The 26,738-nt window shown below is 48.8% G+C and overlaps 9 protein-coding genes across 9 annotated transcripts; 4 read left to right on the top strand and 5 right to left on the bottom strand.

Moving 5' to 3' along the window:
* Positions 1-490: 490 nt before the first annotated feature.
* Positions 491-1,589, bottom strand: N7447_002977 (uncharacterized protein; the record flags this gene model as incomplete). The annotated part of the gene is made up of 2 exons (XM_057227252.1): positions 491-1,427; positions 1,519-1,589. The coding sequence occupies 2 exons, from the start codon at positions 1,587-1,589 to the stop codon at positions 491-493; spliced, it is 1,008 nt and encodes a 335-aa protein (XP_057091268.1).
* A 1,023-nt stretch (positions 1,590-2,612) lies between these two features.
* Positions 2,613-3,469, top strand: N7447_002976 (uncharacterized protein; the record flags this gene model as incomplete). Its single annotated transcript, XM_057227251.1, has 3 exons — positions 2,613-2,915; positions 2,961-3,084; positions 3,243-3,469. 3 exons carry the CDS (start codon positions 2,613-2,615, stop codon positions 3,467-3,469), a joined length of 654 nt encoding a protein of 217 aa, XP_057091267.1.
* Positions 3,470-3,701: 232 nt separating this feature from the next.
* arp1 (scytalone dehydratase arp1) lies at positions 3,702-4,323 on the bottom strand (the record flags this gene model as incomplete). Its single annotated transcript, XM_057227250.1, has 2 exons — positions 3,702-4,103; positions 4,162-4,323. The coding sequence occupies 2 exons, from the start codon at positions 4,321-4,323 to the stop codon at positions 3,702-3,704; spliced, it is 564 nt and encodes a 187-aa protein (XP_057091266.1).
* Positions 4,324-4,844: 521 nt separating this feature from the next.
* On the top strand, positions 4,845-5,701 carry arp2 (hydroxynaphthalene reductase arp2; the record flags this gene model as incomplete). The annotated part of the gene is made up of 2 exons (XM_057227249.1): positions 4,845-5,610; positions 5,664-5,701. The coding sequence occupies 2 exons, from the start codon at positions 4,845-4,847 to the stop codon at positions 5,699-5,701; spliced, it is 804 nt and encodes a 267-aa protein (XP_057091265.1).
* Positions 5,702-6,358: 657 nt separating this feature from the next.
* Positions 6,359-7,804, top strand: ayg1 (heptaketide hydrolyase ayg1; the record flags this gene model as incomplete). Its single annotated transcript, XM_057227248.1, has 5 exons — positions 6,359-6,451; positions 6,511-6,585; positions 6,636-7,384; positions 7,438-7,570; positions 7,625-7,804. The coding sequence occupies 5 exons, from the start codon at positions 6,359-6,361 to the stop codon at positions 7,802-7,804; spliced, it is 1,230 nt and encodes a 409-aa protein (XP_057091264.1).
* A 929-nt stretch (positions 7,805-8,733) lies between these two features.
* N7447_002972 (uncharacterized protein) lies at positions 8,734-13,483 on the bottom strand (the record flags this gene model as incomplete). Its single annotated transcript, XM_057227247.1, has 7 exons — positions 8,734-8,895; positions 8,951-10,378; positions 10,440-10,668; positions 10,971-11,119; positions 11,190-12,512; positions 12,562-12,888; positions 12,977-13,483. The coding sequence occupies 7 exons, from the start codon at positions 13,481-13,483 to the stop codon at positions 8,734-8,736; spliced, it is 4,125 nt and encodes a 1,374-aa protein (XP_057091263.1).
* Positions 13,484-14,665: 1,182 nt separating this feature from the next.
* On the top strand, positions 14,666-15,934 carry N7447_002971 (uncharacterized protein; the record flags this gene model as incomplete). Its single annotated transcript, XM_057227246.1, has 1 exon — positions 14,666-15,934. One exon carries the CDS (start codon positions 14,666-14,668, stop codon positions 15,932-15,934), a length of 1,269 nt encoding a protein of 422 aa, XP_057091262.1.
* Positions 15,935-16,361: 427 nt separating this feature from the next.
* N7447_002970 (Zn(II)2Cys6 transcription factor) lies at positions 16,362-19,371 on the bottom strand (the record flags this gene model as incomplete). Its single annotated transcript, XM_057227245.1, has 3 exons — positions 16,362-17,396; positions 17,457-18,369; positions 18,443-19,371. The coding sequence occupies 3 exons, from the start codon at positions 19,369-19,371 to the stop codon at positions 16,362-16,364; spliced, it is 2,877 nt and encodes a 958-aa protein (XP_057091261.1).
* Positions 19,372-24,740: 5,369 nt separating this feature from the next.
* On the bottom strand, positions 24,741-26,122 carry N7447_002969 (60S ribosomal protein uL4; the record flags this gene model as incomplete). The annotated part of the gene is made up of 4 exons (XM_057227244.1): positions 24,741-25,497; positions 25,573-25,723; positions 25,849-25,943; positions 26,013-26,122. The coding sequence occupies 4 exons, from the start codon at positions 26,120-26,122 to the stop codon at positions 24,741-24,743; spliced, it is 1,113 nt and encodes a 370-aa protein (XP_057091260.1).
* Positions 26,123-26,738: the final 616 nt, after the last annotated feature.

The raw sequence follows: 26,738 nt of genomic DNA, 5'->3' as shown, positions 1-26,738 counted from the left end.
ATTGTATGGAAAGTCTCTGGTGTATGGTGGCCGCAGTACCAAGACGGAAACACCCATGATTGATGGTGGACTTAGTGAATGTCCAATATTAGAAGGCTCATGGTGGATGGTGGCCATAGTGGATGGTCAAGATGGAGAGACCGTAGTGGATGGTGGCCACAGTGGATGGCCAAGATGGAAAGTCTCATGGAAGATGGTGGTCACAGTAGATCGGAAGTCTCATTGTAGATGGTCAAGATGGAAATATGTCAAAATGGGCGAATGTCATTGGTGGATGGTTGTTGTCATAGATGGCGATAAAAAGGGGTTCGAGTTTGATGATTCTCATGGTAGATGGTGGTGGGGTTGTCGAAATGTATGTCGAAAATGTTTGCTTTTTGTTGGATGAATTTCAAAACGAATGAGGCTAAGAGGAAAGGCGAAGAAGGATGTTGATGTTGATGTTGATATTGGTATTGATGGTGATGGTGATGGTGATGGTAAAGGGTTGTCATGGATGTTTGTGAGTGTTGTTTTTTGGATGTTCTTTTGGTGGATGAGAGGCCAGAAAGAAGGCTAAGGTGGTTTTTGAGGTTGATGTTGATGTTAACGTTGAAAGGTTGTCATGGATACTTGTGATAGATGATTTTTGGATGTTCCCTGGTGGATGGGAGGCCAGATCAAAGGCCAAGATGGTTGTCATGAGTGATTGTTTGGTGGATGAGAGGCCAGTAGGAGAGAATTGTTGTCGTGGTCGATGATGGATGGTTGATAGTGGGCACGGTGGAGAGTGGTCATGATTGTTAGAAGGCCCATGATGGAAGGTGGTCAGGACGGAAGGTTGGTTGAAGTGGATGGTTGGTGGTTGATTGACCAGTCTGCCGATTGTCCTGAAGCCGAAGCCCGCCACGGTCAGACTGGATGATGGATGATGGATGATGGATGATGGATGATGGATGATGGATGATGGATGATGGTGGTTGATTGATGTTTGGTTGACCGGCCTGCCGATTGTCCTGAACCCGAAGGCCGCCACGGTCAGACTGGAAGTGGTTGAAGTGGTTGGTTGAAGTGGTTGGTTGAAGTGGTTGGTTGAAGTGGTTGGTTGAAGTGGTTGGTTGAAGTGGTTGCTTGAAGTGGATGATGGTGGTTGATTGATGTTTGGCTGACCAGTCTGCCGATTGTCCTGAGCCCGAAGGCCGCCACGGTCAGACTGGAAGTGGTTGAAGTGGATGACGAGGTGGGTGATTAAAGTGGTTGACTGTCCAGCCTGCCGATTGTCCTGAACCCGAAGCCTGCCACGGTCAGACTGGAAGTGGATGATGGATGATGGTAGTTGATTGATGTTTGGTTGACCAGTCTGCCGATTGTCCTGAGCCCGAAGGCCGCCACGGTCAGACCGGAAGTGGTTGTTTGAAGTGGTTCTTTTTGAAGTGGTTGTGACCAGCCTGCCGATTGTCCTGAGCCCGAAGGCCGCCACGGTCAGACTGGTGTTTGAAACGGATAATTGTTGGAAGGGCCATGATGTGTGGTGGTCACGGTGGATGGTGGTGGTTAAGGTCACGGTGGACTGTCATGACAGGTGACAGGTGGTCAAGGTGGGTAGCCATGATGAGTGTCTATGGTGGATGGCCAAGGGCACGGTGAACAATGGTCGAGGTCAAGATGGATGTCAAGGTCAAGATGGATGTCAAGGTCAAGATGGATGTCAAGGTCAAGATGGATGTCAAGGTTATGGTGGATGTTCAAGATGAAAAGGCCCGAAGTCGTCACCATGGATGGTCCCAATCATTGTCTAAAAGCAAGTCAGTATGTAATCTCCAAGGGGAACAAGGGGATATATATTATTGTATGTACTTTATATCAGGGGAGGAACTAAAAATAAGTAAGCATGTATTTGTCATGTGAGGATGAGGGGATATTATGGTGGACTGTTCGGTGACAGGAGACCATAGTGCTGAGAAGCAGGGAGATGAAGAAGGAAGAAAAGAGAAAAGAGAAAAGGTGGGAGGGGGCAGGTATTTATACCTTCCCAGTGGTTGAAGGCAATGGGGGAACTGGGGTAGGTGACGGTGTTCCCAGATAGGAAGGCACCTCAGATCGGGAAAGAGCACCTAATGGGCCTATGGTTGCTCTTGCCTATTTCTCACACCTATGGGGACTGCAAAAACACCTTGCATCTATTGCTGCTTTCGACTTACGAGGAAATTGATATACAGAAGGTTAAGTGGACTTTGGACGCTTCCCCCGAATCAAACTTGTATCTTGAGACTAGAAGTATACAGCATTGAACGCATTACGATCAGCTCAATCAACAGTATCTAGCCTGCACCCCATAAATCCCCGCAATTCTCTAATTCAGATCCACTCTCAGAAAAGATGGCCCCACAGGCATTTTGTTGCGATAAGATCAGGTCTTCGAGCTCTGAAGACGAAAACTACTGACCCGCACTCTTCATCTACTGGCAAAAGACAAAAGACAAGAGACCGCCAATCAAAGATGAAAACCTAGGACTCAATGTCCCGTTCTACGTGCAAGTGTTTCAAAGACCCAACTTGAACTCAACCCTGCTCTTTGTACCAACTGTCTGGGGGGAATTCTCTTAGATCATTAGTAAATTGCTCGAGACACCATGGATGTCACACGAGTATGTCTCCGGAGAATATGTCGCAGGCTCAAGACTGACTATACTCAAAGACTGTCGCGTTATCAGTGCAAGGTTCATTGCACGGCCTTTCTGGTTACAGTTTACGGAAGAAGTGTTGAATCGCCGACCCTGTCTCTAACGCCTGCGAATCCCAATATCCAACCTTCTCATCAACGCGACTATGGAGGCGGTTCCTCCTTGATAGCAATTAACGAACTAACCAACATCCCGGGAGAACTAGACGCTACAACAAATCCATCAGCAGAAAACGATCTTACAGAATGCCCAGTTGGTACGGATGCCAATATAAAGTGGAGAATATTGCTTCGCTAGAAAATATGCCTGCGAATCAATGTGCTTGACTTAATCAACTGGACGAGAGATACGATGCGACTTGCCGAGGTCTCCTTTCCCATGGAAGCGGATATGCTCAGATTACACATGCATCATGATCTACGTGAGTTGGCAAAGTCTTGTCGATCAAAATATCTGGATGCTGTTCTCCACAGCAAATCCAATTGCCAAGTTCTTGATGAGCTGCAGCCCTTCCAACGCCTATACCAAAGATGACAGAGACAAGATACTCGAAGCCACTGCATCTACTGTTAATGCGAGTGTATTGTCTCACCATTGGTCAGAACGAGGGCCAAGATAGCCAACCTCCCCACTTTAGCGATGTTTTCGAAGAGATTTATCGACAACATCCGGAGAATGAATATCTGACTTCACTGGTGAATTGTGCCTTCGGGAAAGTGCGGAACGTGATTCTAGTAGACAAGGAAGAGCAGGATAAGGCACAGCTGGCTCAGGAAGGTGGTGTATCCAACAGTCAACGAAGATGATAGCTATGATCGCTGTGACTTGGCTGTTTCGGACTGAGGATTCCGAGTGATGGTGTTGCTGTTGTTGCTGACATTAAGACCTTGCAATAGCTTGGAAATATAACCTACGAAATTCTTGCTACGCTATGCCACGCAACAAATCTCACAAACAATGGAAATCAAGTAAAATAAACTCAAATAGTATGTCAGACTATATAAATCAACCCCATAACACCGATTGTGGCAAGGATACCTAGTCAAGGCCCTTGAAAACCTCATCAAAGCGCCCCTCATTCCAGCGCACATTTGGCTTCAACCCGGCGAACTTCCAGATACCATTGACCTTGCGATAGTAATGCTCATTCGTAGCATGGGAGTGGCCACGCAGCCTGATAGTCTCTAAGGCCTCAGTGTCATAGACTTGGTGCGCCGCACGCAGCTGGTGGTGACCAATAACCTCGGTGTCAGAGACCTTCTCCCACCATGTCTGGCCAAGCAAATGCTGGGTCTTGATGGTCTTGTCACCCAGGAAGCCGGGATGGGTGACCATGGCCATGTATTCCTCAGCGGCCATGTTGTCCCATTTCTTCAGACCGATCTTGGTGTAGTCGACTTTCAGGGTTGGGGCGATGATGCTGCGCAGGCGGTCCCAGTCCTGGAACATTGTCAGCATTAATAATGTTGAACGAAGTTGAATGTTGTGGGATGTCTACCTTTGCATCGTAACTGTCTGCCCAGTCGAAAACGAGTTTTGAGAGGATGAGGTAATCTGGTAGTGTTAGTACAAGCAGGTGAATGAGGGTGGATTGAGACAGACCTTGGAAGCTGATGTCCAAGTTGGGCTCAGTGGTGTTGTTCTTTACGGCAGGAGACATGATTCTCCAGTACTTGATTTCTGTAGATAGTTCGAGCTTTGATTATAGCTACAAGGCGTGCCTACTGTTGTATATCCAAAGATCACTTCCAACAGACTTCCTTGAAAGTCACATTCCTCAGATCTGGGCCAGCATATTTCCCATGCACGGAAGCACAACAATGCAACCCTTCTAATGTGACAGATGGTGGAGCCAAGTCCTCATGGCGTTCCGCATGCGGTACTAAGTTCAGGCCACTGTTGAGTCATTGTTCGCAAGCGGCTACTCTGTTTTAGGACCCGATCTTGATTCCGGTGCCCCATGACTGCCATTGTAATGTCTTACCGACAAATTCGGAAACAAAGCCCAGCCTTGCAACAGGGATGGATGATGTAGCCAAGCCATTTACCTGATTCCATCTAGGAGCCTGGTCTTACTATTCCAAATACTGGCCTCTATTAGACTACAACACCCCCAACGTGATTCTACCCTCATTTACAACCATTCACTCCTCACCTCCACCGACATCAACAATCACCAATATGGTCAACCCCAACCCTAACTCCCACCTCGAGCTCGCCGGAAAAGTTGCCTTAGTGACCGGTGGTGGTCGAGGCATCGGAGCCGGCATTGCGCTCGAGCTAGCGAAGAAGGGAGCAAACGTCGCAATCAACTACGCCAGCAGCTCCAAGACCGCCGACGGAGTGGTCCAAGAAATTCAAGCACAGGGCGTCCATGGCGCTGCATTCCAAGCTGACCTAACGAAGGTCGAGGAAATTGAGAAACTCTTCAGTCAGGTCGTCTCACACTTCGGACAGCTGGATATTGTCGTGTCGAACGCTGGAACAGAGATGTTCGTACCATTGTCCGAGACTACGCTGGAAGATTTCAACGCCGTTTTCAACCTCAACACTCGTGCGCAGTTCTTCGTCGCGAAGAATGCCTACGATCACATCCAGCCCGGCGGACGTGTTGTGTTGATGTCGTCCATTGCAGCGGGCCTGGGTGTACCCGGCCACTCGCTGTATGCGGGTAGCAAGAGCGCAGTGGAGGGATTTACTCGTTGCTTTGCTGCTGACTTTGGCAAGAAGAGGGCTACTGTCAATGCGATTGCGCCTGCTGGTGTCAAGAGTGATATGTGGATGAGCAATGCGTGGCGTTATGCGCCTGGCTGTGACCAGAACTCCTCTATTGATGAGATTGAGCAGGCACTTGCTAATGGTAGTCCCCTTGGGCGCTGTGGTGTGCCTGCAGATATTGGCCGCATTGTGGCATTCTTGGCCAGTCCTGGTGGAGAATGGATCAACGGTGAGTACAGGAATGTTTCATTTACCCCTAGGAACATTGCTAATTCCTTGCAGGTCAAATTTTGCCTTGCAACGGTGGAGCTAACATCTAATTGAACTGTCGTGTTGGATTGGAGACGTTGGATATATTTCTTGTTTTCCGTTTTGAGGTCATTGGGGGAACACTGGGAGCCATGTATAGGATCAGGGCCGATTACCATCTAAATCATGCATTGTCCTTGTTTTATTATTAGTTTTTAAGTTTCTTTTTCATAGAATCAAACTGAATGGCGCTTCTTGACAATATCCCACCATTTGAGTACAAATGTTCATTTCGGACCTCTTTCGGCTACCTACTTAGGGCTAGATGACGAGTCCAACACCAGAAATACCACGAGAAAGGCCACCGGAAGTCGGGAAGCCCAGAAGCCGAGAACCGAGAGGGTAATCGAGTGAGACATCGAAGCATCCGATCTGCATCCCTTTCCCCGGCACCTTGACTGCCGCTTCCGGGCATCTTCGAGATCACAATCGGTGGATACTTGCCGAACAAGTGTGATTCAAGGCATGTAGCAATAATAGCCTACTGTTTTCGTCTCGATGGCCATAATCGGCCTTGCATGTGACCTTGTAATAGATGCTACCAACAAATGCAGGTGATGGCAAGTCAATTAAAAGAGCGCAAATGTCTCGAATTCGTAGTCTAATAGAGAAAGGCCCTTTGCTAAAGAATATCACCCGTCAATCTACTCCATTATATCTCTCTCAACATGGTTCCTTGGATTCTCGGAGACAAGTTCGACACTGTCTACCCTCACCAAGGGTCGATCAAGGTTCTATGGGAGTCAAAGTGGAAATTCTGCGTACGTCTCTTCCCAGCAATAAGATATGACCCAGAAACCTAACACGGATAATTGACCAGGCCACGAAATCCATCTACCCATTCCACGATGGATCCGTTGAAGACTTCGAGCCCGTTTTCCAAAAGCTCATCGCTGTAAGCATCCCCAAACACATCCAATCCCAATATACGACTAATAACAACAGGAAAACATCAACGATGCAAACACAGACGCCTACACTGAAGCATTCCTCCCAACAGCAACAGCCCTGGAGAACGAAGCCGCCCAAGCCCTCAGCAAAGGCGAGCTCGACCGCGCCGCGGACCTCTACCGCCGTGCAGCAGTCATCCTCCGCATCTCTCGCTTCCCCTATGTAAGCCCCTCAACACGCCCGGAGACCTCCATCAAGCGCCGCGCCTTCGAGCGCCAGAAACAAGTCTACCTGAAAGCCGCCTCGCTATGGAAACCCATCATCACGGAGGAAGTGATTCCCCACACGCGCCGCGCCGGCCGCGATGGCCCCGAAATCCCAATGTACATCCGCATACCTGAGGAAGCGAGCGCCACCAACCCCGTCCCTGTCATCCTGCTCATGACAGGGCTTGACGGCTACAGACCGGATAACAGCCAGCGCACCCACGAGATCATCAATCGTGGCTGGGCGACGGTTGTCGTTGAGATTCCTGGTACAGCGGACTCGCCTGCGGATCCGGCAGACCCTGAGTCGCCTGACAGACTCTGGTCTAGTGTGCTTGACTACATGGAGCGCCGGCCGGAGTTTGATATGTCGCGGGTCGCGGCTTGGGGGCTTAGTGCCGGTGGCTTCTATGCTATTCGGGCTTCTTGTACGCACCGTGACCGTCTTGTGGGGTGTGTTGCTCATGGACCTGGAGCGCACTATGTTTTCGATCCCGAGTGGTTGTCTAAGGCGAATGATCATGAGTATCCGTTTGTGTGAGTACGGATTGAGTTTTACTTTTGTGCTGTGATACTAACTATGATGCTAGGCTTACTTCCGCTATGGCGGAGAAGTATGGCTACGACAACGAGGAGGAGTTTGTGAAGAATGCTCAGAAGAAGTTCTCGCTTGTGGAGACTGGTGTTCTTGACCAGGATAACTGCCGCTTGCTTCTGCTCAACGTATGTATTCCTGTTCCACCTTGTCACAAAAAGACCAAAGCTGATTGTTTCCAGGGCGTGGATGATGGCGTTGTTCCGATTGAAGACTGCATGGTGACTCTCAGACATGGCGGTCCTAAGGAAAGTCGGTTCTTCGAGAACAGGGTGCACATGGGATACCCTGACAGTCTGCCTGTGGCTTACAAGTGGTTGGAGGGTGTTCTGTCTCCCAATGCGAAGGAGGTGAAGAACTGAGTTCGCGTTAAGGTGTTTATGTAGTCTGCTCTATACAATCAGTCATTGGAATTGGTCATCATACATATATCGTTTCGTGAGTTTTATTCCACTTAAGACCACATATGGTACATGGCCTTGTGTAAACATTTGGCATAGTTATCTTCTTAGGTATAGATGCGACGAAACAATAGTCAAAGAAACATATCTGGTGTTAGAAGACAGAGTGATGTGTATAAAGAGGCCTAAGGCAGCGAGGCAAACACAATGCTCGTCCATTTTAGGAAGGTACCTGAGACGTGACCATATAAAAGGGCTTCTCTCACCTTTCCTCCTCTTCTCTTCTTCCTCTCTTCAGCCCTCGACCCCCATCTCTCCGTAGCCCACCTGAGATTGCGTAGAGGGCTGTGCCTTACCTACACACAAGGATATCAACATTACCACTTTGTTGAGGTCCATGTGCAGGTCCGCGCCGACATCAAATTGGTAGTTCTTGTGGATGTTCTTTGACAAAGTCATTGGCTGAGCCTTGTGGGTTCGTAGCCATTGACAGGTCCCACGGAATACATGAGGGGATGGGGAGGAGGTCTGACTACTGAGACATCCTCTTTACCTAGATGTATCTAGCTATGAGTTACCAATACATTCTCTTAGATGCGTATGTTGCGTCATTGCTTGTGTGAAAGTTGTCTCAATCCTGTACACATTCATTCAAGATAACGAAATAGATCAACATGATTTTTATTGGTAGCTGTAGACGAAATGTATTATCACATTTCACATAAGCAAGCCCGATTGACTCGCTTCGATTCGATTCCCCTTTGTGAACAATATAGTAGGAATCACACTGCCAGAAACGCCCGCAATGCATTGAGGATATTTTCCGATGCCCGTGAAAGATCACGAGAGAACATAAGACACATATGGAAGAAAGATTAACAAAAGCGGATTTATTCGTCGTCGACCCTCGGGCGTTTCGACTTGCGGTCATCATCACCTTCAGCTTCCTGAATTCCGTAACGCTTCTGGCCCGCAGTCACATCGGCAATCATGTTGTCAATGCCAAATGGATCAGCAGTGTCCTTCTCGAACTGAACAGGACCTTGGCGCTCCTACAGAACAACTTGTTAGCGGCGAAAAGAAAATGTATATTAGACGGAAGCTTACCTCGGCTTCAGCAGCGCCACGGAATCCCTCCTTGGCGCGACCCAGGACCTCGAATCGCTTGGTCTTTTCAAGCTTGCTCATTTCGCCTTCACCTGCATCTTCGTCATCGGCATCAGCTTGGGCACGTGGACGATAGATGCTGTTGATGGCGTCCTGCGCAGCGAACAACGGCTTGTCGTAAGGATTATCTTCATTGAAACCAGCCTGCATGCCACTGGTCTGATTGAACAAACGTGAATCCCACATAGATTCAGAGCTCTGTGTAGGCTTGGCCAGACCAAGCGCGACCTTCTCGGAGATGTCACGGTTCTGTTCTCGGGCCATGGTTTGAATGCGGCGCTCTGTGCCCATGCGAGACTGGCGCAGCTGTCGTTCATCTTCGCGGCGTCGCTCGCGGCGCTGCTCTGCGCGGTCTCGGGCGGCTTCGTCATCTTCGCTAGGGGTAGCAGATCTGGAGGAGTATACAGATGCACTGCGGCTAGCACTTCGGGAGCGGGAACGAGCTCGCGACACACGAGCACTGGGACCAGCGCGGTCCTCACGAGCCTTTTGAGCCAACATCCGAAGATGCTCCTCCTTCTGTGCCTTCTCCTTCTCTGCCAACTTCTGCTGCATCTGAGCTCGGAGCTGCACCTCTTCACGCGCGTGTCGATCCGCCGTGAACAAAGCCTCTGCGAACTGGGCAAATTTGTCGTTGATGGAGACATCTTGCAGTCCGCGACCATCTGCAGCCAAACGCTTGTCCAAGGGCACGGTGTAGCCCTTCGGGTTCTTCCAGTTCGACACGGGTGGGGGAATCTTCCAAGCTTCTTGGTCCTCCGCAGTGAGCTTCCTAGGCGGCGAGTGCATAACGGGCGGCGGCGGGGAGGGTGGGCCACGAGGAATCTTCTTGTGCTTAAACTTGGGCGGCTCCATAGGATCCAGCTGCCTCTCAACGATCTTCATGATGCGGTCATTCTGGCGGCCATTGTTGCCCATCTGGTTGGCCGGGGTGTATCGGACGAAAGTCGGCTCTGCTCTTTGTCCGCCCTTGACGTTCTTCGGCTTCTGCGCCGATGAAGCTCCTTCAACCAAAGTTTGAAGCGCAGCCTTTGTCTTCTCCATCTGAGCTTCGATCTCCTCCTCAGACGGCTTATCCAGAGAAATCTCTCCCATATCCACCCGCTGTCGGAGCGGGATTAAATCCTTGAACGAGGCATGGACGGTGCGGTTGTCGGCGTGTCCGCGGCGGGCGATCGCGTCGTACTTGACCTTGCCTTCGGCATCAACCTGAAGAGCAAGCGCATTCGACTTGGACTTTCCCTTTCGGCCCATGTCGAGGGGGTATTGTGCGACTAGAATCTCGGGGAACGCGCCGCCGTCACCGAAATCCTCGGGGGCGCGAGGTCGCCATCCTGCACGGTTTTGGTAAGGCGGGGGTCCGGTCCTCTGGAAGATAGGAACAATTAGTCCACGTACTAGGATGTCAATAGAATAATTCACAACTAACCCGTAGGACAACCTGTGTCTCATCAATCTGGTCGGCGCCCACCACGCGCGGACCACGGGGTTGCGCATGTTGTGGCAACTCCTCCTCCTCGCCAGTGTATTTTGGTTTTGGGAGGGACTTGAAAAGTCCCGAAGCAATAGAGGTCGACATTTCAAGAGTGAGCAACTCAAGAGCTGTGCACTCGTGGATGATGAGGAGAGACCCTGGAGTGACGCTCCATTTGGCTTTTCTGGACAAATTGCGTGGTTGGTCTATATGGACCGACGTATCCAATCATGCCAAGACTTGTGACGTTGAGTAATGATTTATAGTTGAGTAAGACAATGATATTATTGCAATGATCACTATGAGAGAGCCCTTAAGTTTTAAAAAACTTGCAGAGAAATATGACAGTTCAGACCTACAAATATAAAGGGTAGTAAAACCGTAAGAATGGAGCTTGAAATAACAAGTCGCTAATGAACGACTAGATGGTATAATTACATGGCAACAAAGGCTTTATAACCTTTTGCTGAGTCTAGATATACTCACTCATTGGATATAAAGTGTGTACGCATGGGGCATGCGATGTCCTCTTTATCGCCTACCTCGACGAAATGATCGCGCCCCTGGAATCTATACCAGATCTTCAATCGTTTGGGTAGCAAAGGCGCAGGGTCATGGAATCCCAAAATTTGGAACTAGATAGATCGAAATTAGTATCCCGCTCCTAAGAACAATGACCAATGCGAGGCGTATCGCTTGACTTACCTTGATAGTCTTGCCGGGAATCACCAATTGACCCCGGTTAACTAGCGCAGCCACAGGGATAGTGACATCAATCACCCTGGGCTCCGCGAACCCATGTTTGGGTTTCTTGTTTACTGGCGGTATGTAACCATACTCGGCCTTCAAGATGATCAGACCTTCTTGCGCTTCCTCTCGGGCTTGCCGTCTTTGCACTTGATCCCTCATGAGCTCGATGGCCTGGAGACTCTCTTCGTGCTTCTTAGGGATCAGCTTCGTGAGCTCACGGTGGCGTCGAGCAGCTGCTTGTCGACGGAGTTTCCTATCGCGCGGGCGAATATAGCCAAATTCAATAGCGCAGTAGGCCAGCCAAGGGAATATAGCAGTCAGCGCTGCAGCGCCGCTTGTCGCCTCACTAGCCGGGCAAACATTGATCGGAAGATTAATGCTTTGGCCGAGCCGACTCCATGAAACTGTCATCATGATACCCTTGTCCGCGATTCCAACGCCGAGACCAACACGCGTGTACTCGCCAACCCGGCGAACACCCTTGATGGTCCAATTGAGAGACATGTCTAACCCAATAACGCTTGAGATCTCGAGTCGCACAGCACGCGCCTGATCCATGCTCGGCATCGGGAAGTACCCGTCAGAGCTCCATTCTGTCTTTACCGGATCATCGGCTGGTTTTCCAGAGAAGAGGTTGCGAGAATAGTTCAAGACAAAAGCGCCTCCGGCGGGTGTAGCCTGGAGATAGGTTTGCCATGATTCGGCAGATTGGTCGATTTGGCGTTTTTTCTTGAGAAGATGACGGACGTCCTCTTCCATTTCTCCACTCTCTTCCTCGTCGTCATCATCAAAATCGATTGCAGCTTGGCCCTGCTTGGGGAGCGAAATTAGACCAATTTGCAGATTACTGACCTCGTTAGCAGATGCAATGGCACTCTGAGCACCCATTCCAAGCGTTGGGAACCAGTTGAGAAGAAATTCGGGCCAGTCAACAACGCCACTGGACCATGTAATGACGCCGATCTTCCTCTTGGCAATTTCCCTCGAAATTTGAACCTCAAGGGAAGGCGGCGTTTCGTCCAAGGAGCGCGTGTGTATACTGGTCACGCTGACCTGGAACGGCTTGGTGCCGGGGATTGGCTGGAAGGCTCGAGCAATGTTTGCTTTCAGGGTCGGGACAGGGAGAAGAAGAGCATCAAATGTGACTTGGGAATCCCTGAGGAGCGAGAAAGGATGTTTGGCCCAGATTCCCTTGGTGCCGATCAGGTTTTTAAAATTAGGAGTCACAGTGGCCCCAAATTGGAAGTTCTGAGCAGCCAGGATGGGTGGCATTTGGAACTGCAAAACGGTTAGCCAAATTTTCGAGATGCAAACCTGCAGCACATACCTTTTCTTCTCCTTCTGTCCCATCCTCGTACTCAACTGTGACTTTCTTGACCGGGCGAGCCAAACCTCCAGTTATACCCGCATTGAAAGCCAACTGCATGTTCTCTGGTTCCTCCTCTTGCACATCTTCTCCTGAGTCTGTTTCCACACCCTCGGTTTCTGGTTCTTTGTCTGCCGTACCCCAAAGCTGTGGTAATGACAGCGGCGTCTTGAAATTATACGAAACACCATATGTGGACACTTTCGGTGAAGGGATATGGAACTGTACGTCTTCGTCTTCGTCGACTGAGACCATGGTTGACGCGTTGATTCCGATGGTAATGCCGCCCTAAAGTCAAAACCAATGAGTGTCAGCAACAGCACAACCATGCGCATTACTTCCCATAGACGGAAGAATCAATACCGAAAATACATACCTTGCTGGAAACTAGACTCTCGACTGCTTTCCGCTCCCGTTTCTTCATCGTCTTCAAGAACCAGCGCCGGAACTCATCCGGCGACATCGCCTTGACACCAACATCCTGTCGTTGTGCCTCCCCACCAATCCCCATGGCCCCAAGCTGACCCCATTCCTGTCGCACACCCGCCGCACCAGATATATCATACACAATGCGCTTTTTCGGATCAATGAGCGTCTCATACGCCTCCTGGATATGTCTGAACTGACTCTCGGCGGCATGACGGAGATGCGGCGGCTGTTTGTCTGGATGGAAGCTGAGGGTCAGGTTGCGGTAGGCGGATCGGATCTCGGCATCTGTCGGGGGTGGATTGCGTGCAAGACCCAGTAGGACGTAATAGTCGGGTTCCTCAGGGTATTCGACCATACTATAGTCAGCGTCGAGTCCGTCATCTTCCACCGTCGCACGGAACTCCTGCGCCCCGGGGAACTCCTGCGCCCCGGAGGATTGATTGAAGGAGGTCATGAGAGCTTTATGCGCACTCGTTTTGTGTTATCTATATATATATCCCCATCTTGGGGTGGTTGGATGACAGGGCAATGAATCAAGGTGGAGTGGAGAGAAATGGAAATGCCGGAGAAACCTTCCGCATCTGCGTTGGAATCCCCGCTTAGATGTGGTATAGTGGAGCATTGACAGGATTATATAGAGCTATTGCTTATGAGCATGTTGATCTATTTAATTTTGAACTACGGTCGAGTTTAGTATAGAATTTGAAACACCGTCCGAAAACAATGCCTTTATTGTCGGGTGCCAACCCACGACTCAATTCCTATTAGCTAGGGCTAATATTAGTGGTATTAGTTAACACTAGCATATTAACCTCCATAAATGTAGTATATAGATACGTGGAAAGTCCTCTTTTAACGTAAATTGCGAAAACAGCCGATACTTTGAAGATCTGTGCCAGCAAGGTCTACTAATAAGAATAGCTCATCACTAAAATGGGGCTGAGCAAGTGTAGAGCATGTTCGTCAAAACAATGCAGATCAGCTACACTATTTCTAAACCAGTTGCAGTGACGATCTCCCTCTATATCCAATGAAGTCCAACGGGACTAAATTGTGTATGCAGCCTGAGTCGACACCCTCTAGACATTGCGATTACCGGTACAATCAACAAACAAGAGCAGAGAACAAACAAGAGCAGAGAACAAACAAGAGCAGAGAACAAACAAGAGCAGAGTAATACCCATTAATACATGCCAAGGGCTCAATTGGGGGAGAGAACCCCCAAAAAGAAGGCAACTAGCAGTAAATCAGTTAAAACACCCAACTGAAGCTAAAGATACACCGTTGGTACCTGATGGAGCATACACGGGTGATCAGCATAGAATCACTTGGCAAAATGTGCCACGTCGACTGTGGACCTCCTCTTCAATATATGTCAGCCTAATAGAGTGCAAATTGAACTATTATAAGGCAAATGTTGAGTGTCGATCTACACCAACGCTACGCGCGCACAAGGCAACTTGGTAAACATCGTGTAACTCATAAGTACGGAGTCAGCCCTTCCCGTATACTCCAAGTTCTCAATTCTTATAAAACCTCAGATCAAAAGATTGACCAACTTACAAAAGCCACTCCTGAGCCCAGCCCTCCATCCTCTCCAACTCTGAATGGAATGATAATCATCAATCCATCAACAATGACCACCCGCCTAAGAGAACTGGGTGCACAACAGCCCCCAGTATTCAGAATAAACCTCTCCCATCCACCAGAAGAGCGCTACACAGCGCTCGCCAGTCTCTACAAAGACCGAATGCGCTCCGTAACCAACATATTCGACGACGTGATCCACAACCTCTCCCCAAATATCCCAACAAAACCAATCCACTGGCTGGCGCGTCTATTCCTACACAGACTCTACACAGACGAAGAAACAGCCGAGATCCGCGGCATAAGTCGCGTAACCGGGATCTCCCTATACCTCCTAATATGTCTGAACGTGGTTCTCGATCTATTAATGGGCTGCACGAGTGGCGGTGTACGAATGCTCGACGGACTCTGGACACGAATGGTCCACTTCCGGACTTTAGATTGGGGAATGGATCCACTGCGCTCGCTGATCGTGCAGCTGGAGTTTGTGCGCGACGACTCGCCGGATAAAGTGCTCGCGACGTGCATCACGTACGTTGGGTTCGTGGGGATTCTCACGGGTGTGCGGAAAGATCTTAGCGTTTCGCTCAATTTCCGCGCTGTGCATGATCCTCGGAGGAATGTTGGGTTTTATTTCAATTATTTGCTTGTTTTGCTTGGGTTACGACAGTCCATCACATCGCTGCTGAGACAGTGTATTCTTCCCAGTATGGAGGAGGGATCGACGAAACTTTCGAATACTTCGACCATGGAGGAGATCCTGAATGAAGTTCCTTGTTTGCGGACGACGGCTGCGTACCTGATCTTCTGTGATGGGAGTAGCATTGTTGCGATGGAAAAGGATTATGAGACTGCGTTTTGGCGCAGTTCGAGTTCTTTCCTTATCAAGACCAACCACGATGAGGATACCAGTTCGGTCATGGATGAGGCTATCGCGAATGATAGGGGATATACGGGTCTGCGTGTGGCGGATGGTATGCAGAGCATGGCTGAGATTATTGAGGAGAGTAAAGAGCGGCAAGCGTCGATGCAAGAGAAATGGGATCGCAGGGTGCTGGATCATGGGATTTTCCAACAGCAACTTAAGAGGCGGAGAGTTAAGGATACTGCTGTTGCCCGCTCACAGTTGAAATGGAAACGGAATACGAAAGTCGGATGGGAATATGATGCGTCTGAGCTGTCGGTTACGCTTGGGACAGTGCTTGGGTGGCTTTGCTCTGACCCGATTGTTAATGAAGATACTCACTATGCTGTGTTGATGGATCCTGTTGAAGGCAGGTTTGTTTATTCCGGCCAGTTTCCAGCTCAGGAATCATAATAGCAGATCATTTTGTACAAATAAAATAGTGAAAATAGTGAGCCTTGATTTATCCTGACCATTTTCTTCCAAGCATGATAGATATATGTACATGAGCAGATGGCAGTACGAAAGCGCTCAAAGGCACGAAAAAAAAGCAGAAAATAAACGACATACTATAATATACAGATGTAGAAAATATGAAACTCTGCTCAAAGGTAGGCAAATGACTCAAGTCATGTAGGTCACAGTCCCGTTTATACATGGCAACAATGCTCTCGGCCAAGCCACCATCATCATTATTGAAATGTATCCGTCACATCGTAACAGGATGATAGAGAACAAGATTCCCTCACCACTGCAAGAACATCAACATTCCAGAAGATCAATCACGCCGTCAAGCCAATTTGGAACTCGATCAAAGAGAAAACCAAGGGAGAGGGAAACCTCATGGGTCTCTAATCCAAGCAATCCCACTCTCAGAGATGAGCGTCTCATCATGCCGTAGAGCATTCAAAAGAACCTCTCTGGGCATAGATCCCGTAAAAAGATCCTCACCCATTGTCGCAGGCGGATGAGAATGCAAAGCGCCAGCATGGACCTTCGTCTCAAGCGGGGGTCCATCGAGCGCAAAGCCCAGTTTCTCAGCGAAGGCGCTGCGTTCATGCAGACAATTAATCATCAGACCCAGTCGCCTGTGGAGAACGGTGACTAATTGCAAAGAGCCATCCCAGTAGCGGCCGAGTTCGTGGACGGTATCTAGTGCACCTTTAATATACGAGACACACTCATGCAACTGCGACGCCAGACCAGCAGAGCTGAGAACGTCGACAGCTGACAAGATGACGTAGCCGAGGAATGGGTTCAGGAGTGCTAGGGATGTGGAAGTCTCAGTGTTGTGTCGGGAAGGGGTAATTTCTTTTGCGTATTGGTCGAAGGTAAGAGAGATGCGGAGGATTTCAACGGCGTGGTATCGAGCGCGGTGAATGTACTGGCCTAGTATTTCTGGTCTGAGGCTCTGGTATCGGGCGTGTCTGTACAATTTCATCAAACTGGCGTGGTAGAACAAATGGGTTGAGAGGAAGGTGTCTGCTTTTCTTTGCCGAATGCTTCGTTCTAGGTTTATGGATGAGAATGCCAGGTAATCGGGGAGTCGGGTCATCCATTGGTTTGATTTTTGGATGGTGACTGTGTGGAATTCTTCGGCAAGTTGGTTGTATGCTTCGGGGGGGATGTGTGGTAATCGGGTTATATGCAGGGAGACGTCTCCCCAAATAGCCATGATCTCGATTAAAAAGGCCATTGGGCTTAGAGTGGAGCGATCATCGCCTGTGGAGGCTGGGATGTGGTTGAGGAATGATTGGAAATAGGGGACTGTCGCGTACTGTTGAGTCTCGTAGATTTCTTCTCGACATGGGAGCCTCAGCAGGGCTGCATCTGACGAGATGAAAGTCGAGGAAGCGGAATAGAGGCTCGAAAAGCGCTGGTCTTTTTGTCAGTAACTAAGATTCGGTCTTTTATCGAATGATTTGCGTATTCTTACATCAAGCACAAAGGCAATCCAAAAGGTTCGCCGTCGGCACTCAATCAAAGCCTGTGGGTGTAACCCGTAGTCACACTTCTGGCTTTGATCCACAACAACGCCGCCAGATTCCACGTTGTAACGAAGCCCAAAGACAGCTCTTCCAGCTGCGCCTATTGAGTCCCAAGACCCGACCAGCGACCCTGTAGCGTAGTACCAAAGACTCATTATCACATGGCTCTGAGCAAGTTGCAAAGACAGGGTATGCTGGCTTCTGTTAATGGCAAAGCGGGCTATACGGGAATATCGCTTCATGGCTGCCATTTTATCTAGCCTGTCTGAGAACACAGATCCAAGAGCCATCATAGAATAAAGAAGCATCTTGTCGTCTGCAGACTTGGCGGGGTCGGTCTTCAACCACAGGCCGAATCGTCCATGCGGGAACATGTGGTACAGTCCGTCATTCACGTGCAAGAAATAGCACTCTGTATAGTGAATCGCCGCCTCTGGGTCGCTTTCGTAGGGGTCCAGATTCCATGAAGCCGCGAGTGGATCGTCGGAGCTGTTGTCCTTGAGTTCCCCCAAAATATCAGAGTACTCGGGCGTACGAGTAGACTCCATATGTGCGGACGATCGTGCGAGGGTATCATCTGTGCTGGATAAAGACGATGGGAATCGGTAGGATCGGGATCTTAAAGCCCTGTCCGCTTCGGCCATAGTTTCATACGGGGCTTCTTGGCCTGATGGCGTGAGCATCGAGGCCTCTGACATCGGTGAGTGGCCGGTAGTCCCAGGAAGGGAGGTCGCACTGTCCGAGGCTCGAACGCCGTCATAAAGTGACGGAGAAATGTCCAAAGCACCGTGACTTGCGCGGGCGTAAGGGTTGCCAGATGGCCCTGTTGACCCTCTCATGAGAGGACGGTTCCCCCGCGGGCTTTGGGGAGATTAGCAATAGTTCAAGATAAGTCCGTGGACGTATATTTTTCAGAGATGACGATCACACTTACGCACTTTCGAACCTGCATTCACGTCCAGATTTCCGGCATTGATCACATACGGCCTCGGGAGTTGGGTTAGGGTTACATTTGATCTTTTTCTCGCGACAGGTCAGACAGGCGAGTCCAAGGCGCTTTCTCGGCCTGCCGGCCTTTGTTATACCCCAATTTGCGTTGACGGGTGCACCATCGATGAATTTGGGACAGAATGATCCGTCTGCATATACAAAGCAGAGTTCCCCGTCAATGACTCGTTCATCTACCACATGAGGCCGGAGGGGTTTGTTGTGTAACCGGCTTGAACTTTCCGGTGATGATAGTTCCCCACTGGGTACTTGATCATGTGAAGATGTGGTGTGAAAGGGTGGCCGGCCGTGCGGATAGGATGCAGCGGATGGATCACTTCTTGTCGGTGTGTGGTTTCTTATACCTCGATTTCCATGTAGAGCCACTTGTGACAATGAAGGCAGACCACTATACTGTTGCGGGAGAGATTCGGAACGGCCTCTGTCTTGCATAGAGGCCGGCGAAACCTGGAAAGTCGGATCGTGATGGTGAGGTGGGTATGTAGATCCACGATGCCCTATGTTGGGTGTTGAATTTGCAAATAATCGAGAGTATTGCGGTGAATTTGTGCCCGGTGTCGGAGTGAGTATTTGACTCACAGAGGGAAGGTGCTCTGGCTTTTGGTGTGACCCACTGTCCTTTCCCTGTGGACTGTCTTGCCGCGAAAATGGATCAGATCCAAATTGTAAACTAGCCGGGGGTGGAAGCTGGTATGGGAGGTCCCCGGATTCTTGTAAATTAGCTGGAAGCTCCGGTTGCTGCTCCGATGGGCGATCTGTGGTGGGTAACATACGACCGAAAGGTCCAACATAGTAGCGTGGGCCTATGCCAGAATGGGAGCCAGATCCAGGTCCTGATCCTTGGGATGTTGACATGGCGCTTAGATATATGGGGTCGAAGTGCTTCACAAAATTTGACCGTCTACATAACAGACCCAGACGACAGCCAGTGTGACAAGGTTTTTGTACCTTGAATGGGTATAGTGTCAAGAAAAGACTTGACCTGAAGTGATGTCGCGAGGTTGTCTTTGGCTGATTCTTAGCTTTCTGTTGATTTTCCGGGTTCCAGAAATAATGCACAAAGGTACCTATTGAAAGGGGCCAGGCGACTTAGCAATGGGCTCATTTCTCTGATCTCCCCTCTACCGGGACATAGACGCTTTCCACATACCAATTTCACTTTTCGGTCTTCAAGGACAATGACAGAAGTAAAAAAAAGTCCAACAAATTTGGATCAGGCAGCAAAGCAAAATAGAACGACCGTGTACTTTCCAAGCTCAAAAGCGAATGGCGAGCAGGAATGATAAGAGAGAGAAATTTGTACAAACGTTGCCCGCGAAGTTTTGGAAATATTGGCGCTCGAAATAGTCAACTCTCGGCAAGTCGCGTAGTGTGCCGGTGAAGCCGAAAGGGACAGGTAATTGAAGCTGGCTTAGAAGGCCACCATCTCGCATTAGTCCCGAGCAGTCACGTTCTCAGGTGCATAGTTTTCGTGCTGGGTTGTCTGCGGTATCCCAGTAGGTAGTTGACAACGTCCAGGGATTTTCCAGGCCTTAAGACGGACTATGAAGCTGCAGGTTTCTAACAACCCAAGGAGTCACGGAGAACCGGGCCGGAGCGTTGGCAAGGAAAGCCCCGTGCTTGAAATCCAGCAGATCACTACTGAATGCCGAAATGGAGGATTCAGAGTGGGGAGATCAGATGGCAGTAAGATCTTGGTTCTAGGCTGTCCAAGAGCTAGGGATTAGTGGGGGGGGATAAGGTGTGGGTAGACCACGGTCTACCGGTAAGGGTATTCGAAAGAACAATGCCGAGGGCTTTTTCGATACCCGAATTCGGAATAGATGTGTGGAAGTCAAAAAAAAAAGAATCAAAATGACACCGATAGCGAGAATGATAACCGGAACGATCGATGTAAGAACCGATGGTGGCACACGGCAAAATAGCGAAGGTGCTACCACTAGCGGGCACCCTGGAAGGAAAAAAAACGACTAGAAGTAGCGCCTTGTAGATTCCAGAGACTAATGAGATTTGACGTTTGAAATTTCTAAGCCTCTCCTGCAGGGTAAGGTTTTCGAGAGATTCTAGAAAGTCCAAAAGAGGGAAATAGCTTAAAGAAACCGAGGCTCAAGATACAAAGTGTCAAGAAGAAAGATGCGAAAGGAGGGGAATTCAGGTATGGAACTCGACAAGAGGGCCAAAGCAGAGAGTATTCTGAGTATTCTAAGTATTTCGAGTACAGAATTACCAAAGTACTAACGTTCTTGTTCAATTAGATCCTCGGAATAACCGAGTCTATAGCTCTACGTCAAGCAAATTGAAATGAGACAGTTGGAACCCTTTCGGTTTAGGCGGCTCCAAAGACGCCACATTCGGAATGGGGTGCCCAATGGTCTCGATTCAGAAAAGGAAATTAAGTTAAATTTTTAAATGCTCATAATAGAGTGGATACATATCGGCATTGGGTCAAACTTGGCATATCATAAAAATGGCGTCTGAGATCGTTGTCTAACGGTTATGGTGGTTCTCCCAAGTGGAGATGAGAAAAATATAAAATCCAAAAAACCACATCAAAACGTAAGGGAAAATATGCAAATCTCCTCGAATATGGCCCCGGTTCATCCGCTCTACTACATCTCTATATTAATGATGAATACTCCACAGGGATCAAGGATCCTACATTGGTACTTAATATTCGTACATATTCGTACAACACTCTAGTCTTTTATGCGCAATGGCCTCGAGATACCCACTCTGCAGTACTTTCTACGTGACCAATCTCATTCCCTAGACATTTTAGATGAGACGTGCACCAATAAAGAACTCTCGGGATTTGCCGTATAGGATTCAATACGATATACATTTACGGAGTACGATATACATATAGTGCGGCATCTACTCCGGACAAAGTCAGATTGATATCAAAAGTTAAAATTTTGCAGAATAAGCAGAGACCAAAATAATATACAACATAAATACAAAAAGTCCCATGTATCCTCAGTGGGTCCTTTAGGCTTCGGCCGGAGGGTGGAGCAGGCGATTTCATGCCTAGACGGGCAAATCCTCCTTGCCAGCGTCGGGGCCGCAGGGCTTATCTCACGTTTGGATAGCCTCTGGTGACGATCGACCTGGCAAGTGGAGCGGGCTGTTTCGTTTGATTCCTAACTAACGAACTATACTCTATAAAGATTCAAAGCCGAGACCATCTGAGGTTATTTTATGGATATTCTTAGGATAGGTGATCTATGCAGCTTTTTTTTTTTTAAAAAAAAAAAGCAGAGTACCGTGACAATTCCAAGGTTACCATATTCTTTATTTCAACAGGGAACGTGTAAAGTCTGAAAAAAACCCCACTTTGACCTCCAACGGCGATGCAACTCTAGGAGTGACCACGTAGGTTGTATGTCTCAATTTCGTGGCGATCTGATCTGCAAGCCTTCGGGATCGTCTTTGGACTCAGCCCCTGGAGTGTGCGTTTGCTCGACAAGGAAAGGCCCGAGATGAAAAAGTTACCCGTCGGGACTTCGCCGTTAATCATACTCCAACTCGGCAGTTTGGAGAAGCCAATTTTCATAGAACCTCGGGCTTCTCTCCCTTTTCACGGGATCAAGTTTCTCCGAACAATTACCGAATCCCCAAAATTGAGTGAGCGGAGGATTAATCCGAGTTGAAGTCCAATTACCATCAGCTATAAGGGCTTGAGACAACCCGTGATCCACTTACCACTTAGGTAAGTTTATTTGGTTTCTACACTTTCTATATGGCGTGATGGCCATCAAGAAATAAAGCGAAATAAAAAAAAACAGAAAATAGAATAGATTTAGAATTAACCAAACTTCCCAATCCCATACGGAGAACAGGGTATAATTCCATAAATGCCACCGTGTTCTCATTGTACTGCAACCTCATGTTTTGCATCAGAATTAGTGTCGGATTGACTCCCGATAGTGCCAAGATGCTTTGGTCTCCCCTGAACCGATTAGTGTTAAGTGAGACATGTCTATACTTAGACATCTGTGTGATCTGCGAATAGAGTCCAACGTGAGACGGGCGTATATGTACCTACAAGGTTCTATCCAGTGGACTTTTTCTCCTTACTCGTGCAGCTTATCTGTTCGGTTGATCTTACCGAAAGCTCTCGCGTTTCCTTTTTTTTTCTTTTCGTTTTCTTTTCGTTTTCTTTTCGTTTTCTTTTTCTTGGTTTCTTCGCGGGGTCGGATATTTTTCCCTCCGATCGCACTATCTCGGTTAATATGTGTGTACCTGAGTGATGTTGCATTACAATTTAACTGAGTGGATTGGACTAGGATTTCGCTTTACTAGAGGAATACAACAATACTTGAATTATCCCAGCCACTTTTTATGTAATATCTACTATACACCTAGGCATTTCCTAAAAACTTCTAGATACTTAACCTATAGGTTTTGGCTTTACAGGTACACGTGAGACCTCAATCCCAACGTCATTGAACATGAAGCATCCACTAACTATCGATATACAACTCTAATGGAAGTGACCTCCACCAGTCGGATCAGTAGCATCAGTACAACATGCAGCGAAAAAATCAAAAGCTCAACTAACGTAAGTACCATGGGCTCACAAGTGCAGACTATCAGCGGCGGACCCTGACGGTCTTCTTGGCAATCCGCCCTCGCACGTCCCTGATCTCCGTGCCCGATGTCCAAAACGGTATCTCGCTTAAACTATCGGCTTTTGGCAATGGAATTGGGAATTCCGCGTTGCTTTGTCATGCATATAGCCCTAGATAGGTACGGAGTACGGAGTTGAGACTACCAACTTCAGGGCATTGTTGATGTTCGAACGCCACGCCTGACCTGCCCAGCTATTTTGGAGGAACCAACGGGGCAAACGGAAAGTCAATTAAATTGCACGGCATGTGAAGCTACCGAATGCTTCTTTGTCTAATTTCAATCTCCCGTGTCTCAGCTTGATGCTTCCAGGATTTAGATTGTTATTGCTCTATGAATGCCGGGTCTCACCAATAACCAAAACGCTACTGCATATCTTATGAGAACTACGCTAGCTCAGCAAGGTATGCTGTATGTTTCACCCGGATTTCCTCGGCTTGTCTGGGAGCTTGCGTGAATTAATTAGAATGACTTCCATGTGCTTGGATCGAGGGCATACGTAGGTACTCCGTACCCCGTACTGTGCTAGGCTGTGGGCTGTGAGGAAACTTATAACATGCGATATCTCAATGGACACCTTGTCACATGCTCGACTGTTTTGTTCAGGGTTCATTGAGGTGATATAGATTGAGCTATAGGGTTGCCCGCACTCGAAGACTTGAGTGCCTCTGTATTTCCTTCTGACTGAAGAAAAGCGAGTTAAATCGTATCCAAGAATGCTTTGGAGTTTGTAGAAATGGTATACTCGAATAATCGAAAATTTTCCTTTCAATAATTAACATATTCTCTAACAATGATGGGGTCAAAACATTTACATTAAAGTACGTAACTATGTAGTCATATTTATATGCAAATATATGTCGAATTTTTTCTAAATTTATTCATTCATGACAAGTCTAATTCTAGGATTATGACTGCCTTCAGGTAACGATGTTATAAAAGAAAGAGAAGTTGATTAGTTCTATGAAAGAGGAACGATGAAGCTCTTCCCTGTTGTGTCGTATGGAACCACCTGGATAGACACCTAAATTTACGCCGAATATGTTCAGGAGCCATCAAGGATAACTGGGAGGGAAGATGGACTCGTAAAGAACGATATAACAATGTCAATGGATCGACCGTTAAACTACACGAGACAAGCAATTGGTATCACTGGACAGACCCTGTAGATGATCGAAATGGGGAGCGTTCTCTTGACAGGAAGATCACTGGGCAATCCACCGCGAGTCTGAAAACTTGGAGTGACGTGGAAAGGGCCTAGACGTAGTTCTTTGTATCGAGCTTTGGAAAAGGCAGTCATTATACTCAATCGAATCAAGCTCTGGCCAGCGGAAGCATTGGCACATATGCGTGGATGTAAACGACGGCCCTGTGCAGACCAGCTTCATATGTACACCCGATCCATCTACATCTTACAACTTACCATGCACGATACATAGAATTCGAGGGTCAGAAGAACACGGAAACCGATCACATTACTACTCCAAATAGACCCATGGGTATTGCAAAAAAGGCATTGATTCATTTTTGCTGACTACCATTTTGCCAACGAAACAGTTAACAAAGAGCTAGCAGGGGGACAAAGAAAGACCCGCTTAGTTCTCGTAGAGAGTGCTGAGGAAAGTCTCGGCAGGAGCAGTAGGCTTGCCACCCTCGACGGACTGCTGGCCAAGCTTCTGCTTGGAGTAGGCAGCGGCGTAGGGGTTGAGGCGGAGCATGACCTGCTTGTTGCGGAGAGGGTTCTTCTTCTGGACGTTGACACGCTTGGTGCGGGCCTCGCCCTTGGGAGCCTTCAGGACGGACTGGATTTCGGAGGAGTTGATGAGGCGGGTCAAGTCGGCGTTGGCCACCAGGTTGGAGGGCAGGAGGTAATCCCGCTTGAGAGCCGAGGGGCTGGTGGTGGTACCGTAGACCTGGTCAAGAGCCTGGAAGGCGGAGGAGGTCCAGATAACGAAGCGACCGAGGTGGCCACCGGGGGCGAGCTGGAGGAGGTTGAGGGAGAAGACGGGCGAGGTCTCGACACCGGGGATGTTGCGGAAGGCCTTGACGAGGTCCTTGCCGTCGGTCTCGGGGTTGTAGACAACCAGAGGTCCGCGGCGCTGGCGGAAGCGGCGGTTACGGAGCTTACCCTTACCGGCGCGCATCTTGCGGGACTTCTGGACCTTGACGAGATCGGGTCCGGCACCGACAGCCTGGAGGAGGGCGATGGCGGCCTTGGTCTTGTTCAGGGACTCGAAGACGGTGGACTCAACGACGAGGGGAACCTCGGGGACGTTGGCGACACGGTGACCGCGGGCGAAGAGCAGAGCGGGGGAGGCAGAAGCAGCCAGAGCGGAGGCGGTAGCGAAACGACTGTAGACGCATGATTATTAGTTCCTCCGCATTTTCTCGAATCGGTTCAATTCCTTCAATTGGGTTTCCACATACCGCTGGCCAACGTTGACCTTCTGGTGCCACTTGCGCCAGACCTTGGTAGGGGCGAACATACGACCGGAACGGCACTGGTTACCGAAGGCAGCCTGACCGGCACGGTGAGTACCACCACCGGAGACACGGGGGATACGGGCAACAGCACGACCTATTCAGCGTGAAGCAATCCAGTCAGTTATTGTTCTTCATATAGAAGAATCTGTCGATCGCGAAAATTTTCGCAAACTCGGATCCGATTCTTCCAATCTCGAAAAATGTGCTGAAATCACGTACCGGTACCCCAGGACTCAGCAGAGGTCTGTTCACCAGCCTTCTCGCTCACGGCGTAGGGCTGGCGCTTGTTCTTGGCCATACCAGTGTGAACGTGCCTGTAGAGCGATGGTCAGCACTTCCCCTCCATCGATTTGCGAATCCTTCAAGTCTTTGGCGAGTCATACTGGACAATATCCGGGCGGATAGGAGCACCGAACACGGTGGGAAGGGGGTGGGAGGCCCCGGAGGGCTTGCCCTCAGCCGTGGCGATCGAGACAGTCGGGCGGGAGGCCATTGTTGCTGGTCGGTGTCGAAGTGAGGTTGAAGATCCAATCTCTCTGAGTCGGGGGGCTTCACAACTGGGTGTGGATTTTTTCGCTTAGTGAGAAAATGCAGTGGGGCGGCGAACCCTAAGCCCTTCCTGCCATTTGTGGACTAGTGTAACTATGTAACAATTATCTAATCAAAATCAAAGCTATCACGTGGGGTCCACAAGTGGGTCTTTACCAGGTGCCATCTTGAACGTTGAAGTCATTAAGTTCTACGCTACCTACGGTAATAGCTTGAGGAAAACATGCTGGAGGAGATGTCGACTGTCAATCTCTGCATTTTTTATGGCTCCATCCCTCGGGCAAAGTGACCATTACTGTAGCTGTCTTCCTCTGTCACCAAGCTTGCTTAAATGTTCCCAATGTTGACAACCTTGGAAAAAGTAGTGTTGATTGACAAACAACACTACTGTTTGAGTAACACTAATATCTACTGACTACTGACAGTACAATAACAAGCCACGATATACAAAAATGTTACCGTTATATGAAACCCATGAGATGTCCTATTTTCCTAGTCTCATCTCCTAAATGTACAGGTAAGGAACATATAATGCACCGAAAAGCGAAAGGACCAGCCCA

The sequence above is a fragment of the Penicillium robsamsonii genome (assembly GCF_028829455.1).
Source record: "Penicillium robsamsonii strain IBT 29466 chromosome Unknown utg000001l_segment0_segment0, whole genome shotgun sequence".
NCBI lineage: Eukaryota > Fungi > Ascomycota > Eurotiomycetes > Eurotiales > Aspergillaceae > Penicillium > Penicillium robsamsonii.
Note: the sequence above shows the minus strand (reverse complement) of the source record. Positions and strands in the feature narration are given on the sequence as shown.